Source organism: Etheostoma cragini, chromosome 19, assembly GCF_013103735.1.
Source record: "Etheostoma cragini isolate CJK2018 chromosome 19, CSU_Ecrag_1.0, whole genome shotgun sequence".
NCBI classification, from domain to species: Eukaryota; Metazoa; Chordata; class Actinopteri; order Perciformes; family Percidae; genus Etheostoma; species Etheostoma cragini.
Genome location: NC_048425.1, coordinates 14,709,465 through 14,726,365, shown reverse-complemented (window position 1 = coordinate 14,726,365; position 16,901 = coordinate 14,709,465). Strand labels below are relative to the sequence as shown.

Genomic DNA, 16,901 nt, shown 5'->3' with positions numbered 1-16,901 from the left:
GGATCGAGATGTTTTTTAACAATTTATTGTGGCCAGCCAAGAAATCTTTTGTACCCCTTACCCCCCGTAAAACATTATTTTTAAAGTTGACTCTGGGCACACTGCATTATCCTTTATTTTTAGGTTTATCAAATTTTCATGATCTTGTGGAAATTTGGCTCAATGGAGCAACGGATGTGGAACTAATTATTTTCTTTTTCAGGTACATGCAGATCTATAAACTGTTTAGCGCAATAACAAAGCATCATTCAGATTAACATTGAGCTCCACATTACTGCCAACAATGTTGATAACCCTTTGGTTTTTAGTGCATTATCAAAGCGATCTGCTCAACACTGACCACAGTTCTCGTTGCTGTTTTCAGACTCTCATTCGGACGACTTCGATCCAGCCTCCACAAAAAGCAAGTATGACTCCATGGATTTTGACAGCTTGCTGAGAGAGGCCCAGCACAGCCTGAAAAGGTAACAGTTTAGTGGCGCATGCTGTCGGTCACAACGAGGGACTTCTGATACCTAGATACTGTTTCTCGCTCCTTCACCGACGAGACTACCAGAGGTTTTACACTCTATGTCAGAGTATATAAGAATAAGTCTATAGACCTATATCAATATAAATGAATATATCAAAACTAAAGTTTACATGAACATAGCTGCTGAAGAGCTGGGAAAAGACATTGCATTCTGGGAAAGCCAGTGAACCCTCAGAACCTGGTGCACAGGTTCGGTGCACTCTACTGCTGCACAACCGTCGGTGAAAGAAGAAGAAAAAAAACGTTCATGATTTTTTTTCTCCAAGCACTACAATGCCCACCATTCTTGGGGGCGAAAACATGCAGCTTGTTCCGCCAGATTTGTTTTCCTTTGCTGTTGATTTTTTCTTTCTTTTAAATCTGATGTTTGGATCTAGTGTTACATTACAAGCAAGAGTGTTGGGAGTTGTACCTCGGAGGTAAAATGCTCAAGGTAACATTGTCGTCTACATTTTAAAGAGAAATGTAGACGTGTATTTACAAATACTATAAAAATGAATATTTTTATTTTATGTACATATCGGATAAAGTTCTTTATTTGTTACAGCTATGCACTGTAAAACGCAGCCTTTTTTTAACAATGAGAAGAAAATTTCTTAATTCAGAATGTCTATCTGTAGTCATTACAATACCGTAAAACATATTGTACACCTACATGATGTGTAGAAGACATGATATGATTGTATAAAAGAAAAAACAATGTGTCCGATTGCTCATTTTGAGGGAGCATGTGAACAAATGTCCTTTTTTAAGTTATTTTGTTGGGTAAAAAAAACAGTCAACCATGTATAGTTTTCTCTGTTTATAAAGTTTCTCAATCAGTGTTTTTGCTTATATAAGCAGTGTAAAATGCATTTTTAACGTGTTTTTCATGATTGTAAAAAAGAAAAGGTACCCCATTTTTTTTATAATTATTTCTGAAGCAATCAATACATATATATACATATATATGTGTGTGTATATACAGTGTATATATGTATGAATGTATATATAATGTATGTGTGTGTATATCTATATATATATATATATATATATATATATACATACATATATATGGTATACATTACACAGTTGATTTCATTGCTTTGTATGGTTACCCTGTTGATTACCTTCACTGAAAGAGAATAATGCGTTCAAATCAGTACAAACACATATTTATCTATTTATTTTAATATTTGAATCAAAACTATTTATGGGCTCCATTTTCCATGGCGTACGTCATGACATTTATTTACTGTCTGTGTCGTCCTTTGATTTCTGTTATTTAACGTCCAATCACTAGACAGGGTGTACAACAGTTTGGTGGGGATAAGATTTCCTTCTACGCCTTTCCAAAACAATCAAACCATTTAGCTCATCACTCCAGCAGGCAGCCCCTCATCATTTCCACTTCTTTCTGTCTCCACTATCGGTCTCATCTGCAGCACGTCGCTGGACTTTCTTTCCACACAGACGCAGAACATAGGCAATAAAATGATTTTGCAGGAATTTAGTTGTGCTGCTGTAAACACTTGTTCATCGCTCCACTCACGCTTCATTATGTGAATGCCAAACAAAAGTTTACAATTTCCTTTTCCTGAATTTTCTAAAGATCTTGTATTTGATGTACAATGTATGTATATGTATATATATATATATATATATATATATATATATATATATATATATATATATACAGTGATGATACTACTAATGTTGTTCACAAAAATTACAAAATGATTAATAATAATAATGAGAATAATATAAATGAAAGAAAAAAACTATATAAAAAGCAATAACTTATTTTTCAGAGTTGTATTTATAGCTCCTATTGTTGTGTGATTTTTGGACGTGACCCATTACCCAGTCGCTGGTCGCTAGGAAGACTCCATTCCAGTGTCTTGGCATTTCATCACCTGTGACATCACGTGTGCAGTAAACACTTGAATATCCACCTCCCACTCTTCCCTTTAAGATGTAATTGAGTCTATGTGATTGTAATGCACGCATTACCTTGTGACATCTGTGCAAACGTGACTGACTCTTAACTCCACCCTGTGTGTAAAACGTGTCGCGGTGAAACTGTTTGTTGTGTAGTGCATGGCTATTACAGGACGACAGTCGGTACAGTATATACCACTTTGGATATCTGCCTCTCAGCTGTCTTAACTGGCAGCTTTTAAATGACATTCTATAAGCCTAGAGAAAACTACTCAACAATGTATCGCATGCTGCACCACTTTCCATCAGCACCCCCCCCCCCCCCCCCCCCCCCCCCCCCCCCCCCCCCCCCCCCCCCCCCCCCCCCCCCCTCCCTCCACCCACCACCCCCACTCACAGTCCAGATATCACAGCGCCGCCGACATGACATTAAAGGTAACCTTGCGGTTTCTGGTTCAATTAATATCCCGTTTCTAACTCGAGCCAAGTAATGAGAGAAGCAGCTTCCATCACAGGAAGGAGAAATCTTTTGTATGAAAGCTTTGCTGATCACAGGCTTCCTTTCACCGAGTTTGACCGTAGAGACAAGAAACTGCTCATTTTTGATGATGCAAAGAGGCAAAAACTGGTCGAGGGTAGGATGGAAAAAGAACAACCTGTCACCTGTGTTTTAAGACATTGTTTTACTTTTCTGCTGTCTGTATAGCGTTTGGGTAATGGTGTCGTGTCCCATTTGATAGATGTGGCTTTAATCATTGTAATTAAAAAAATGCTTTGTAAATTGCCTGGAGTAGCAATATATTATAACACCTTATGGTTCAAATTTCAACTGTGGCAGACTTTTTAATAATGTGACCTACTGAGGACTTTGCCACTGCTTAAACGTTTGTTGGGTAATCATGTTTTAGTTGGAAGGACATTGTGTGTGTGTGAGTGTGTGTGCGTGTGAGTGTGTGAGAGAGATTTTAGGCAGGTAGGTGTGTGTGTGTGTGTGTGTTTCTGGTAGAGTGTGTGTGTTTGGGGGGAGGAGGGAGGGGGTCGCTATGGGTTGTTACCTGTTCGTGTCCTATCCACGTTGCCTTCTGCCAAGTCCTTACCAATGCTCTTGTGGTTTTACCTATTGTACGACTTTCTTGTGAATTTCATTTTTTATGTGCAATTCTCATCAGCCTCACCATGCCAATAAAGGGAAATGTGTTTGAAAAAAAATAAAAACTTACATTCTTTTAGTGGCTTCCCTCTTTTTTCCCTTTCCTTGTGATGAATGTCCCTTCATCAAGCGCTGTCGTACCACTTTCAGTCACCGCTGCGGAGCGATTATGATTTGTGCTCTCTCTGATTACTATCAAAGAGACATCCTTGAAGATAAAAAAAGGAAGATTTAAACGTTATGAAAACAGTGCTTGTTGTAAATGTGGATTCCCAATAAATGCATCTTCCCCACCTCCTGTGTTGATCTATCAAAGTGTCGAATGAAAGCTGACTGACGCAGTGGAAATGACACAACCCCGTCCTCAGCACATCTGTCTTTCTCTGAAGTTTCTCCCCTAATAAAGAAACTCAGCTTAATTTAGAGCAACTTTTCTCCTTGATATTCATATCACCTGGGAGAGAGCACTGTAGTCTTTGTCTGTGTCCACAACTTGACTCCACACCATGAGTGTGCGAGTTAATTAAAAAGTTGGGGGGAACAATTTCATTAATGCAATGGAGAGCTATAGTTGAGTTGATGGTGCGCTTGATATTCAATGGGGCTTCATTATGAGTATAACAACCCCCCTTTTCCTTTAACACACACACACACTAACACACATCTTAGCCTGGGAGCCGGGATCACACCGGGAGCTTCCACCATGTCTTTTCTTTTTACTGGCGCAAAGAGAAATATGGGAAGAATGTGCATTAAACTTTAAGGTTGGGGGTCTGATTGTGTTTTTTATTAAGGCTGCTGTTTAGCCCCGGAGAAGAGAGCGTCTCGCTTTCATTTCGGCTTGGCTGGCGCATTACAGCGGGAGGTCTCCTTCTGCTTGCCCTTTCCACAGAATGAAACTGTCCCTGGAAATCTCTCTGCTCCCTGTCGGCTTTTTCTCTCCCACCTCTCTCTTTCCATCACGACAGGATGGCTTTTTTATCTGTTATGTGTGTTTTTTTATTATTAACTAGTAGATAAGCAGCTATCTCTACTCCAGTTGGAAGTAAGTGGTAGCCTTGCAGATAATGGGGCTTGATGGGGCCGGGCTCTCTGTGGGACCAACACTGCGATGTTGCTGGTGAGATGTGTAGCTCTGTATTTTATTTGGCATCTAGCTGTGGCTGCTGTGACTGTTGCTGTTGAAATCCTGAAAATGGCACCGACTATTCAGCCTTTGTTTCCAGCTATGTGACAAGAATGTGTAAATGGTTAGTATTTTGGCGGCTGTAGAGAGCAAGTTGAACATTTAAACCCTGCACAAATGTGGCAGCTTTTATATGTGGATACCATCCTTCTCCTGCCTGTCTCAGTATCGTGTAAGCAGGTTAAGGTGTGGAAAAAGCACTCTTGGATAATGAGATTAGACCACCTGAAACTAGTTAATTAAAGCCTGTGGGGTGGAACATGAGCAATCCTACCAGTAATTTACTATCAAGAACTTTTAATTCTCTACCGAGCACAAGAAGAGTACACATTTCCCTTCTATATCGATAGAGAACAACTGACATTAAAGTAACAGCATTTATCTTCGGTTCTATCAAAATAATCAGAGTCAGGTAACACTGATTATCTCTGACTACGAGGCTAGCAGAAAAATACAAGATTTTAGACAGGGGATTAGGGAGCTGTTGCCGGTGTTGCAGGTGAAAACATGAAAGAAGTATTGCCATGTGACCTTGTGTCACAGAGTTCTTGCCTCCAGTGTCCCTTGAAGGGTTTTTCTTCGGCTCCATCCCTCAGACTCCTCTTGTGTCGTGTAATTTAGCTTATGAACTCGTGCTATGTAAACTGAGACAGTGTGCAACATAAGCTCATAACCTTTCCAGGCAGAGTAGTTCAACTGGGTGCCTCCATAGATGACTGCAGAGGCCAGAGGCCACACGCCTCTGGAGCTCGGGTCTCCCACACCAAAGGCACATGTCATACCCACTGCGCCATCACCACCCACTACCGTATGATAAGACATCACCCTGCCGAGGCCACCGGGTGAGTAAACGCATGACCCATTTTGTCTGTGTTGAGATATTTGAGCTCCTGCAATATCTTTGTTTACTTTGAAGGTTCAGCTAAACTTAAGCATGACTTTAAATCATAAATACACCCTCAGGAAGACAGGAACTTTAGAAGTTGGGATGGCATGACACAATAACACATTGTGGTTAAGCTTAATTCCCTCCTTGATTGAATACTCATTAAATGCTCCTGTCTAGCTCATCCAAGTCTCCCGAACATTCTTTACATGTGTGAAATGCGTTTTTCCTTAACACTCTCTTGCCTTCTTCCTCCATGTCCATCCTGTAGCCTTTCATTTTGATAGGATTTCATATAAGCTGAGTGAGTAACATTATATGTGTTGCCAGGTAGAATGAGGCGCTCCCGCAAAGCCAAACCAACAAGACTTTGCCAGACCTGGAGGAAGAGACGAAATCTTGGAACATCATGATATCATGACTGTGTGATAGCTGCAGGCAAGGCGCTGTTCCATTTCCATTCCAATCAGATTGCATATACAAACTGGGGATGATCGGTTACCGGACCCATAGGCATCTGATAAAAGAAATAAACATTTCCTGCTGCAGTGACTGGACCCATTATGCTGAATGAAACTGTGAATGTTGTCCCCATCATCTCTGAAAGTGGTCTTTGATGAATCAGAACAGAATGAACCACTAGATATTGCTTGGCTTCCATTTATTGAAACGCTTCTTTGTTAGCGCCATTTTTTTCCCGACAAGCCTTTTATCGTATGCCACCTTATGGGCCAAGATAATGACAGTGCTATTAAAATCGCAATCTCCCTATCCGGCATTCTAGTTTCAGCACTTTCTGCTGTTAAAGAGTAATGAGGAACAGAAGGACAGTATTCTTCTTCCCCCCAAACTATCAACTTTGGGGACTGAATGTATTCTTTGCTAGATAATTAATGGCTACAGACAAATGGTGGTTGATTGAGCGACTCATCCCTCTATTTTCAATCACCATCTGCTGTGTGTTGCTGGCAAAAAACAATGTTAATTACCTCAAGTGTGCCCAAGACGTGGCGTATTAATTAGAACAAAAAAGGGAAACCTAAAAGATTCCAGTGTTTTGGTATCTGTAATGGTGTGTGTGTGTGTGTGTGTGTTAATATATATAATATATGTTTTGTTGATGGATTAGCACACAAGTCAGATCCAGAAGGTGATCATTTGGTAATTTGGCCTTTTGATCATTTCCTAGCAGATCAGTGTTGCCTCGTCATGCTCAAGTTTACCTGCTTCCTGTGCCTCGAGGCCATGGAAGGCCTTTAAGAATGCTGGGGCTGGCAACCCTCTGCCACACAGAAGGGACATCAGCAGAAAGATGAATCTCCACTGTGACCGCAGGGACAGCCAGCTGACAGAGAGTGTTAGGTCTCCGGATGCAGACGGCTGGGCTTTTTCACCTGACCGAGAAAAGCAAGACGGAGAGAGGGAAGAGACGGAGAGAGGGAAGAGACGGAGTCGCGTTGACTCGACGTGACAAGGCTGCAACAACGCTCTTCGGGCCAAAGCTGTGATGACACCCTGCAAGACTTCGAAAGTGTGCAGGTGGTGTAAGAGGATCCCGATTGGCCTTGCGACACGGCGCCGCCGCTAACGAGCCGATGTAGAGCTCAACATGTAAATGGGATGATGTGAGCAGCATATCATCGGTTATTATTTGGCAATCACGGAGTAGCATCAATAACAATTAGCATAATTTCCACAACTCCAGTACTTAATGACTTCATTCAAAATACTGACAAATCAAAGATGCTTATTTCCTTCTCACAAATAGGTAATTTACAGTCTGCTACAGACTGGATGAAGGACATCAAGTACTGCAAATAAAAAGTAGCACAAGACCTGAATTACAAAATGACTTCACTTAGTTTACACAGAAGTAAAGACCTCTTAAAGACTTACCGATGCCATCGGTCATTAGCAGTCATCGTTTTTGCTTATGACCTCTTTAAATGAAGCAATGAGTTGTGAGCCGTTTAATCAAATATTTATTTCCACTTCTCAGACATTTCTATTTCATTTGAACCATTTTTGAGGCCTGGAGAAGTTAACACTTTACCCAGTATGTCACAGAAACAAACAAATACACACTTTGCAACACTTTTTTGCAAAGAAGCATTTCTTAATTCCAACTCCTGACATTATCTCCCGCTCCCTTTAATTCCACTCTCGGCCAATCGTGCGGATCCCAAGCCTCAGTTTGGGAACCATTGCTTTAGAAAGTATCAAGCAAGCTATCTTGTTTGTATTCTTTTCATTTAAACTGTCCCGTACTAGTTGGATGTAGGCTTCATAATGGCTCCGTTCAAGCATTCTTGACAAGATGGCTTGGAAAGAGAGAAAAGCTGAGTGCTCGCTCCCTCTCTCTGTATTCTCTCTCTTACTGTCTCTCTTATCTGCTCCTTGTATTTTTTGCAGAGTGGTCCTAGCGGATCGTGGAGTTGTGTCTAAATCCAGTTGCCAGCTACTTAGCCCCCCCCCCCCCCCGACCCACTCACTCCAACACAAGAGAGCATCTCTCCCTCTCTCTCAGACCATAGCTTGAACCCATGTACCCATGCTAACAAGCCATCACAATACAGTAGAATGAGCACGTGGACAGTTATTTTTTGTTTGCACTATTTATGTCAATGTACAGACTGCGGCAAATGGCACCGTAATGCAATCATTCATCCCTGCCATCCTGCGCTCCCGTCCATTAGGCTAATGGTATTCTGCAACCGTCCTGGGTTCCCTGGCTGTTGAAATCATGAATGTGAGAAGTAGGAAAAGCAGGGAGGCCGCTGCTTAATTGGAGGGCCATGATCAAATTCCAGTGTCTGGAAGCATCTGCCCTGTAGTGCCCATGAGCAACAGACAGGCAGCTCCAAAGGGGCTGTTGTTGTGATCAGACCAACACATGGAGTATAGAAGGTGGACAGTAACAGGATATCAATAAAGGATTAAAAAAAGAGGGATGATGCTGTCAGTGTTCCTTATCATTTCCAAGCACACATGCACCTTCAGTGACATTAACTCTCCATTTAAAGACCACAGCTTCTCTAATAACCGTCCGTCTGAAAAAGGAAAAATGTGTTCACCAGTACCAACAGCAGCAAAACAAAGTTCAATTATACAGCACCGGAACAGAGAGCAAAGAGGTGTTTCTGTCGGTTAACAAGAGTCTCCGGCCACGCTAGCAGCTCTATGCTAAAGGTATATTGTTTACCTTATTCACCATCTTAGTTTAGTGTGTTTGCTATTTAGCACTTAACATAAAGTACTAAGACAAGGCTGATGGGCATGTCATTAGTTTTGCAGGAGTTTGGTCCAGGTGATCATTAGTCAGAGGATCAACTTCATCAAATTCATCATTTGGGAATCATGGAGACATTAATATATATATATATATATATATATATATATATATATATATATATATATATATATATATATATATATATATATATATATATATATATATATATATATATATATATATATGTGTAGCAAATTTCATGGCAATAGTTTTTCAGCTATTTCAGTCTGGACCATGGTGGTGAACTGACTGACTGAACAGCGACTGACAGACCAACATTTCCAGCCATAGAGCCATGCAACTAGCATGGCTAATGTTAATAATTTACACATACTTTGTGATATAATCAACGTTGGCTGCCAAGGGCTGGATGAGTTTTTTGTTTTTGTTTTTTTAAATACATTTGGAAGTGGTATTGAAGGAGAACAAGAGCTACATGTTGCAGAGTTTCCATGACTGACATATAACCTGGAAATGGAAAGAATGACCACCACTGTTTTGACTCTCTCTGATTTGGGCATCTCAGATTTTCTCCTTTGATACACAAATAGCATCAAGTCAAGGCGATGTCCTGTCAAATTAATTGCTCATTATGACCATACATCCTTTTAATCCTGATTTAGTGGGCACTGTTACAGCTGAAATGCCAGTGTTATCCCAAAGCATTACAGATCATTTGGTAATGGAACTTTCCTCTGTATGGACTGTCAAACATTTCAGCCCAAATCGTCCTGACTAAAGTGCATTAAAATGCACGGACAGTCAAGCTATAATTACTGTGCAAAAATACCCCATGCCTTAATCCACATGGTAATAACGCAATTAAAGGGGTGTTTCTTGGACTTGGTAATCTTCTGTGACAAGGCTTACAATTCAATTAACCCCGTTTTAACACTTTGTTTCAACTTCCTGTGAGGCTAATTTCCTTTAAACTTACTTCAGTTGCTATAATTATGCCTTAAGAAATGTCCCATTTCTGAAATATCAGTTGTTTATGTCAGTGAAGCACTGGAATCTAGTGCATGGGATCTGCTCTTATCCAGCGGGATGCATGAAAGGCAGTTTCTAGAGTGTGGCTGCTAACAGAATGATGGCTTTGTCATTTATTATAATGACGTGCTGTCTTTATTGATCTTGACTGATGTGTTCGACTTGTTGCACTCTTACAAAATGAACTGCTCCAGAGCTCAATATGGAAAACAACACTCAATTAAGTCTAAAATCAAACCTCAATATTTTTGGAATTAAAATCTTTTTCTCCTCTGATCTGTGAAGTGTAATGCATCCATGATCTGAGAGTTTCAACCTGATACAATTTCCTCTAATCTTATAGTACAACCAGAGCTGCACTCCTCCTGACGTCTAAAGCCAACCGCGGATCTAACCCATTTAATCACTTCTTTCTTGTTCTCTTTCTAAGCTCATGCTGGCTGTGACATATTGAGCCGGCAAACTTTCCATGTTCTCTAAGAGAAGGTCATTGGGCCAGGCCCAATCGAGCCTCTGAAACGGAGCCAAGATTTCCACTGCTGTCGTTCAGATTAGTATTAGACGTGAGCGCCTTTCCTAAGCAAATCAGACAGTGTGAAGGACAGAACCGTTCTTCCATTCAAGCACGCCTGCTTCTTGTTCAAGAGAGACAGGGCAATGAGTTGTAGGACAAAGGGAAGTTTGTGGGAAGTCTTGACATTTCATGAATGCCTATTTGTAAATGTTGCAAGCCGCTTCACTATGTTAGATGAGAAACAATTGTATTACACTGCCGAGAACTATAGGAGCTGTCTATGGTCATAATGTATGTCAGTTTGTGAAAAGCAGCTATGCATAGGCAATATTGTTATATCTGGGAGTACCTTGTCTAAGAAAGCTTTTCATGATAGCTTCTAGTTGCATGCTTGTTTCTAAAAGTTTTTTTTTTTAATCATAGGGGCCAACGGAGGTTTGCTGACATTTACTCTGCAGACACTTTCATAGCAGACCATCAGGCTCACTTGTTCCACAAAGTATTCATGCAGGGATATTTTTTCTGGGGTGACGCTTCTGCAGCCAGGCACACACACTGGATTGAATACCGACACATGATACAAGGACATCAGGATATAAAGTTCACAGCTAAAGGACAACGCAGGACACACAGTGTCCTGTACAGATATGTGAGCACAGCGCTGTGTCCACACTTTGAATTTTGACACCGTTTGGATATAAAAGGCAACATACTGTGGTTCAAGAGTTTTGTTGCGAGCATGAAACATTTGGTGGGTGAATTGCTATTGATGCAGCTTTGTAACACTTGGAAGGACAAACTTGCACCTGGATTCAATCATCGTTGATTGGGGAGTGGCAACATGCCCACATGCACACAACACAGCTGATAGGACACACCAGTCGGTTGTGTGCAGGAGAGTTGTAGCTCTCCCAGACCTCTAACCAATATTTCCCTACATAATTTCATATTTAAGTGCACAGAAGCATGATTTGACATGTCTCACATATGGGTAGAGTGCTGAGCAGACAGCCTTGACATGAACAAGACCTTTAAGTAAGTTGCGTTTTTGTTATTTTTCTACAGAGGGGAGCTGTATAGAGGGCTAGGTACTGTTTTGCAGATGTGTGTGGCTTATTTGGAAATGTTGCATCACTTATTGAGGTTTTTGCTTCTTAATTACTGCTTTGACAGGGTGCATCATTATATCCTCAGTCTGTCAATGCTGAGCAGTTAAGGACGAACATTTGGGTTGCAGTGTTTTAGCCAGACAGGTTGGCTTTAGTACTGTTTAGTACACATAATTCAAGATTTCTCTATTGTTGCCATAAATAAATGATTAAGTTTGAAGCAATCTGGATTAATTGGCATAAAAGTTAGTTGTTTTGCATGAGTGGATACTGAAGCAGCCATCGTAAACAAGCACCGTCTTTCTAAACCAATAGCTTTTAACCAACAATTACTCTCTCTCTTTCTCTCCTCGTTTGCCTGCTTGTTGCAGTCTCTCATTTTAGATCCCTTGTCTGCGGACTTGTTGGCATGCCGGCTGCATGGCTTAGTTTTGGGATTATGTCAACGCCTTCAGCAGATGCTATTGCATTATATAAAGAGATATGCCATGCTGGAGAGAGTCCACTCACTCCATTCTGGCCACGGGCAACAAATTCACATCCTGTCCTATCTCTGACATGGCAACCAAGGATTTTGGGAGCATTCCCAAAGCTGCGTGGCATCACTTGTCAAAGGTAAGTTCTTGAAGTTGCATTAAGCGATCTGTGACAACTGGGGGCAGAAAGACTCTTTAAAAAAAGCTGAAAGAAACAAGCTTTGATATACATCACCTTATTTGGTGCTTAGGGCTAACATTTTTAACAAGAAGATGGCTTAAATGTCAACGTGTCTCATTACATTTCTGTTATCCATTGAACATGCTTGTACTGCAGATCCCAGTGAGAATTTGTCAACACACCCGTCTGCAGATCCACTCCTAAATTAGTTAGTCGGACCAAACTAGAGCCAGGGCCTCATTCCTGGATGGAAGTCCTAAGCTGTGTACATCATGTCTGTGTTGCAGTAAAGGACATGCCTTTCAAAACCCAATACTGACATGCTATATGTACATTTAAAGAGGCACTGGGGTTTCTTCTCCTACACACTGGCTGATGCCATGCACCACCTCATGTAAATTAGGTTCAAGAGCTCACAGATCACAACTACAGTCCTTGTTTGGTGAAAAAATATGAAGTACTAAGTTGCATTAGAACCTAGAAACCAGCGCAGATATGAGCGCGGGACACCTCTTAGGACAGGCTTCACGTGGGATTCATGAAACGTTTGTATCCCACCAATCAGAGCGTAAGAATGGTCGTACGTTGAGAAAGCAGCGGCTGGAAACGATTGTAATTTAAATATCATGTGTAAACATACATAATCCGGCTAAGAAGCGGCACTTTTCAGAGGTGGAGATTGAAACCTTGACATCACAGTTTCATTTGCAGCAAAGTGTTCTGTTTGGCTTCCTAAAAACTGGTATTGGGCTGTAGGAAGACTGCGGAAGAGAAAGATCACTCATGCGGTCAACAGCGTTAAATATTGATGGGACTCCAGCTGAAGTTTATATAATTTATGAATCCGTGATATACAATATGTGTACTCCTAATAGTAATATGTAGGCTTATATTGTAGGTGTACCTATATTTAAATAAACACACTGTAGCAGAGTTTATACAGTGTTGTTTTTTTGGTTTTGTGTTTTTTTTTACTTGTGTTTTTGTTGTGAGTCAGGGCCAGGCAACAGCTGTAAGGGAGAGCGCTAGTCCCCCCCCCCCCATGCTGGACCACCACCCCAACCCTGTCTCCTGATAGCAGAGGGGCTGGAACAACATGTCAGTCCATGGCAGAAAGAAATCGTTATCTGTGTTTTATTTTATCACTTACTTTTTTACCATGTAGCACTTTGAGATTTTTGCAAATATAAAGTGCATTATAAATTAAATTTATTATTATTATTATTATTATTATTATTATTATTATCTTGTGGCCATTAACAACACACAAAAATCTGAAGAAGAAATACAAATGTTGTGCATCGTCATGTTTCCTGTATTGAATATCACTGCAGGGGATTGATATCCTGTCTCCTTGGTACAGCCCCCGGTCGAGGTTGTGCTGGACGCTGCTCTCTGGGCGTCGGGTCAGCTGACTCCATTACATCTATGACACCCTGTTTTTCTGCGTGATGTTGTGCTGAACCCCACAGGCTAAAACAATGCAGCAGACTTTTCCTGGCGTGTATAGTATAGTATGCGAAGGCGCTCAGCAGCTATTGTAAAAATGTTAACAAAACAATAGTGAATACACACACATATTGTAAATGTGCAGAGTTTTGTTAGAAGGCACTGGAGTTGAAATTGGAATGATGTCAGTGTGTGACAGGGCTAGCTGCCGCGAAGACTGAGTGTGCCGCTACAGCCTCATCCTTTTTCATCAGTGTGTTTTCCCAACCCAAAAAGTGAGTTGGAAAACATAGTCTATTCCTTTTGGGGGATTAGGGACGTGGGGGGGTTTAGCTTTGAGCAAAGTGTAAGTCAGGGCCCTGTATATCACCTCAGCCCAGGAATTAGAAAAAGTCTGCCACGTTGTTTTAGCCTGTGCCACGCCTTTTTAGGTTGTACGCACACCTCACAAATCAGGGCCAGTGTGTGTGTCCCTCATCCCCTAATCCAGTCCTATATCAGAAGTGTGTTAGGAAGTGTTCTCCAGGACGAACAGGGTTGTCACCTTTTTGTAAAAAACTAATTAGAACTAACATGTTTTTTGTTAGAATTAATTTGAATGCAACCCATGTAGTCATAGTTATTGTTACATTGTCGTGTTAACGTTTGGTTCATTTGTGCCAAGCTAGCAACAAGCTAATGTTAGCAAAACCTTATTGCTATCATGAGGAAGTTGCACTTTCCAAAGTTAACCCTTGTGTTTTCTTCCAGTCACAATTGAAAACCAACACTTTTGTTATAGTTGTTCTTGATTTTTTTGTAGTTGAATTTAAAAAAACGTGCCTTTTTTGAACACTTTTGATGCCTTTTTTTCCAATGTTTGTCACTTTTTTGATGTTCAACACTACGTAACACTAACTTATTAACTTTAGTTTTACAGTTATTTTTGGAATTTATTGGAAATTGTACCCAATGTTTCAGTTAGAAAAACAAAATTAGGAAATATTTAAATTTAAAGGATTGTGTGTTGATGGTTAATCACAGACTGGAATACGTCAACTTTTACTCAATACTATTTCAAAACTACTTCAACGTTTTTTTTCAAATGCTATAACATTGAACACAACACCCCAAAATTATTGAAAGTATTGATTTGTACTTGCCAAAGAGCATTGTGTGGAATCAATCGTGTTATTTTGGGTAGTTAAAAAGAACACAGATATAGGAAAACAGGTCAATTTGACCCGAGGACAACATGAGGGTTAACAAACATCCTTACCTTTAATCTGCAATGTTTCTTCTCACAAGGTTTGCTGTTATGATTATCTGTTCAGCACAATGCGCTTGTAGCTGTGAGCCTTTCTCTCAATAAAATCAATTCTGCCTAGGTCTGATATCCCAGCGGAGGCACAGCAGGTTGTGTGATGGCGGAGAGGAACAGGATGGAGCTGCTATTTTTACCTGAAGCCCAGGAGTGAGCTCAACACAGAAGGTGAGGCGGGAGGAGAGTGGAATTTGGGCAACGTTTGGGAACGTGTATCGGGTAACGTTAATCATCTGGACAGCAGGGACATTAACTGTGCATGAAGCTCGGTCTCTGGACATAGCATGTACTGTTCAAACACTGACAGAGGGCGTGCGTGTGAGCGTGTGTGTGAGCGTGCGTGTGTGTGAGCGTGTGTGTGTGTGTGAGAGAAAGAGAGAAAGGGCATAGTGTTTCTGTGTGAAGAGAGGACATACTGCATGTTAGTGTGTAATTCCTGGGCTGAGGTGATATACAGTGCCCTGACTTACTCTTGTAGATGAAGTGCACTTTGCTCAAAGCTACACTACCCCCCCCCCCCCCCCCCCCCCCCCCCCCCCCAAAAAAACCCAAAGGAATAGACTGTGTTTTCCAACTCACTTTTCGGGTTGGGAAAACACACTGATGAAAAAGGATGAGGCTGTAGCGGCACACTCAGCCTTCGCGGCAGCTAGCCCCGTCACACACTGACATCATTCCAATTTCAACTCCAGTACCTTCTAACAAAACTCTGCATATTTACAATATGTGTGTGTGTGTGTATCCACTATTGTCTTGTTAACATTTTTACAATAGCTGCTGAACGCCATCGCATACTGAATGCAATATGGTGCCTTAATATGCCGTAGTATAATGCCTCCAGATTTGGAGAGTGCTGACACGGCACATTTCGCAGTGAAAGCATCTGAGTTGTACGAAAGCGGAGCGTTCACCCCTGAGAGAGCGAGGGGACTCACCTTTTGTTATTATTTTTGGAGGCGCCGATTTATGCTGACCTACTTTGGAAGCAGGGATTGCTGAAGCACAGATCACCAATGCAAATGGAATCTGTTGCTTCCTGCCAGTTGGATTTCAAGGCACATGATGCAATTGGAGGGGGGGAAAAACAACTAGATGTCATATACTTACTGCAGTTTTGTAGATACTGTCATCTTTTCATCTGCTATTTTGAAGCGTATCTAGACTCATTATTCTCCATTTTCTTTGGTGGTTGTTTTAAAGTGAGCGATTATTGAATCACTGACCTTAGATCAGTTTGACCTCTTGACAGCGGCCTGCTTGGTTTACCTACAAAACCTTACATAAACCTGTTCGCCATTGCAAATGACAGTGATCACAGTGGGACTTGAGTGCGACATTCCACCTGCTTGACAGCTAGCTGTCAAAAGTACCTGTCATTCTGTCAGCCGCGCAGCCTAGCCACTACCAGGGACTCCGTGGTTTTCACAAGGCATTCTGGTCTTGCACACAGTTGTACTGCAGCAAAGGAAGGCAATAAGACCATTTCTCTCATAAAACCATGTCATTTTGATGGGCAAGTGCCATCATGTAGTGTCGGAGAGACTGTGACCAAAAACGATCAATGTGATAATATTTTATGATAGTATTTCTTCTATTTAAAGCTAGTATGCTTATATGGCTATGATCCGTTTAGTCTCATTTTTGCAGATTATATGATTTACCTAAAGAACACTCTGTCCTGCAGAGGAAAAAGGTGCTAAAACGGGTCGCAGCCGACAGTTTATATAACATGGACTGTTCGGACTTTAAAACCTTTTCTATCACCTTTTCATAAACCATGCAAATGCTCTTCTGTTTGAATTATTGTCATGCTACAAGTACCTTTGCTTGTGGGGGCTGTCGTGATCTTTTATCACACACTGTGAATGTAGACACCTGGTGAGAGGCTGTTTTTTTTTGGGGGGGGGGGGGGG

The 16,901-nt window shown here is 41.1% G+C and overlaps 1 protein-coding gene and 1 long non-coding RNA gene across 11 annotated transcripts in view; both read left to right on the top strand.

The window, feature by feature from the left end:
- Positions 1-1,307, top strand: part of ppargc1a (peroxisome proliferator-activated receptor gamma, coactivator 1 alpha) — a 262,735-nt gene extending 261,428 nt beyond the window's left edge. For all 10 annotated transcript variants that reach the window (XM_034901348.1, XM_034901351.1, XM_034901349.1 and 7 more), the window contains one exon: positions 365-1,307. In XM_034901348.1, coding sequence (XP_034757239.1) covers positions 365-468 — 104 coding nt within the window. In that variant the 3' untranslated portion in view covers positions 469-1,307. The remainder of the gene's footprint in view (positions 1-364) is intronic.
- Positions 1,308-11,288: 9,981 nt separating this feature from the next.
- Positions 11,289-16,901, top strand: part of LOC117934705 — a 7,475-nt gene continuing 1,862 nt past the window's right edge. The window contains exons 1-3 of the long non-coding RNA XR_004654550.1: positions 11,289-11,505; positions 11,951-12,194; positions 15,053-15,156. This is a non-coding gene — a long non-coding RNA (uncharacterized LOC117934705). The remainder of the gene's footprint in view (positions 11,506-11,950; positions 12,195-15,052; positions 15,157-16,901) is intronic.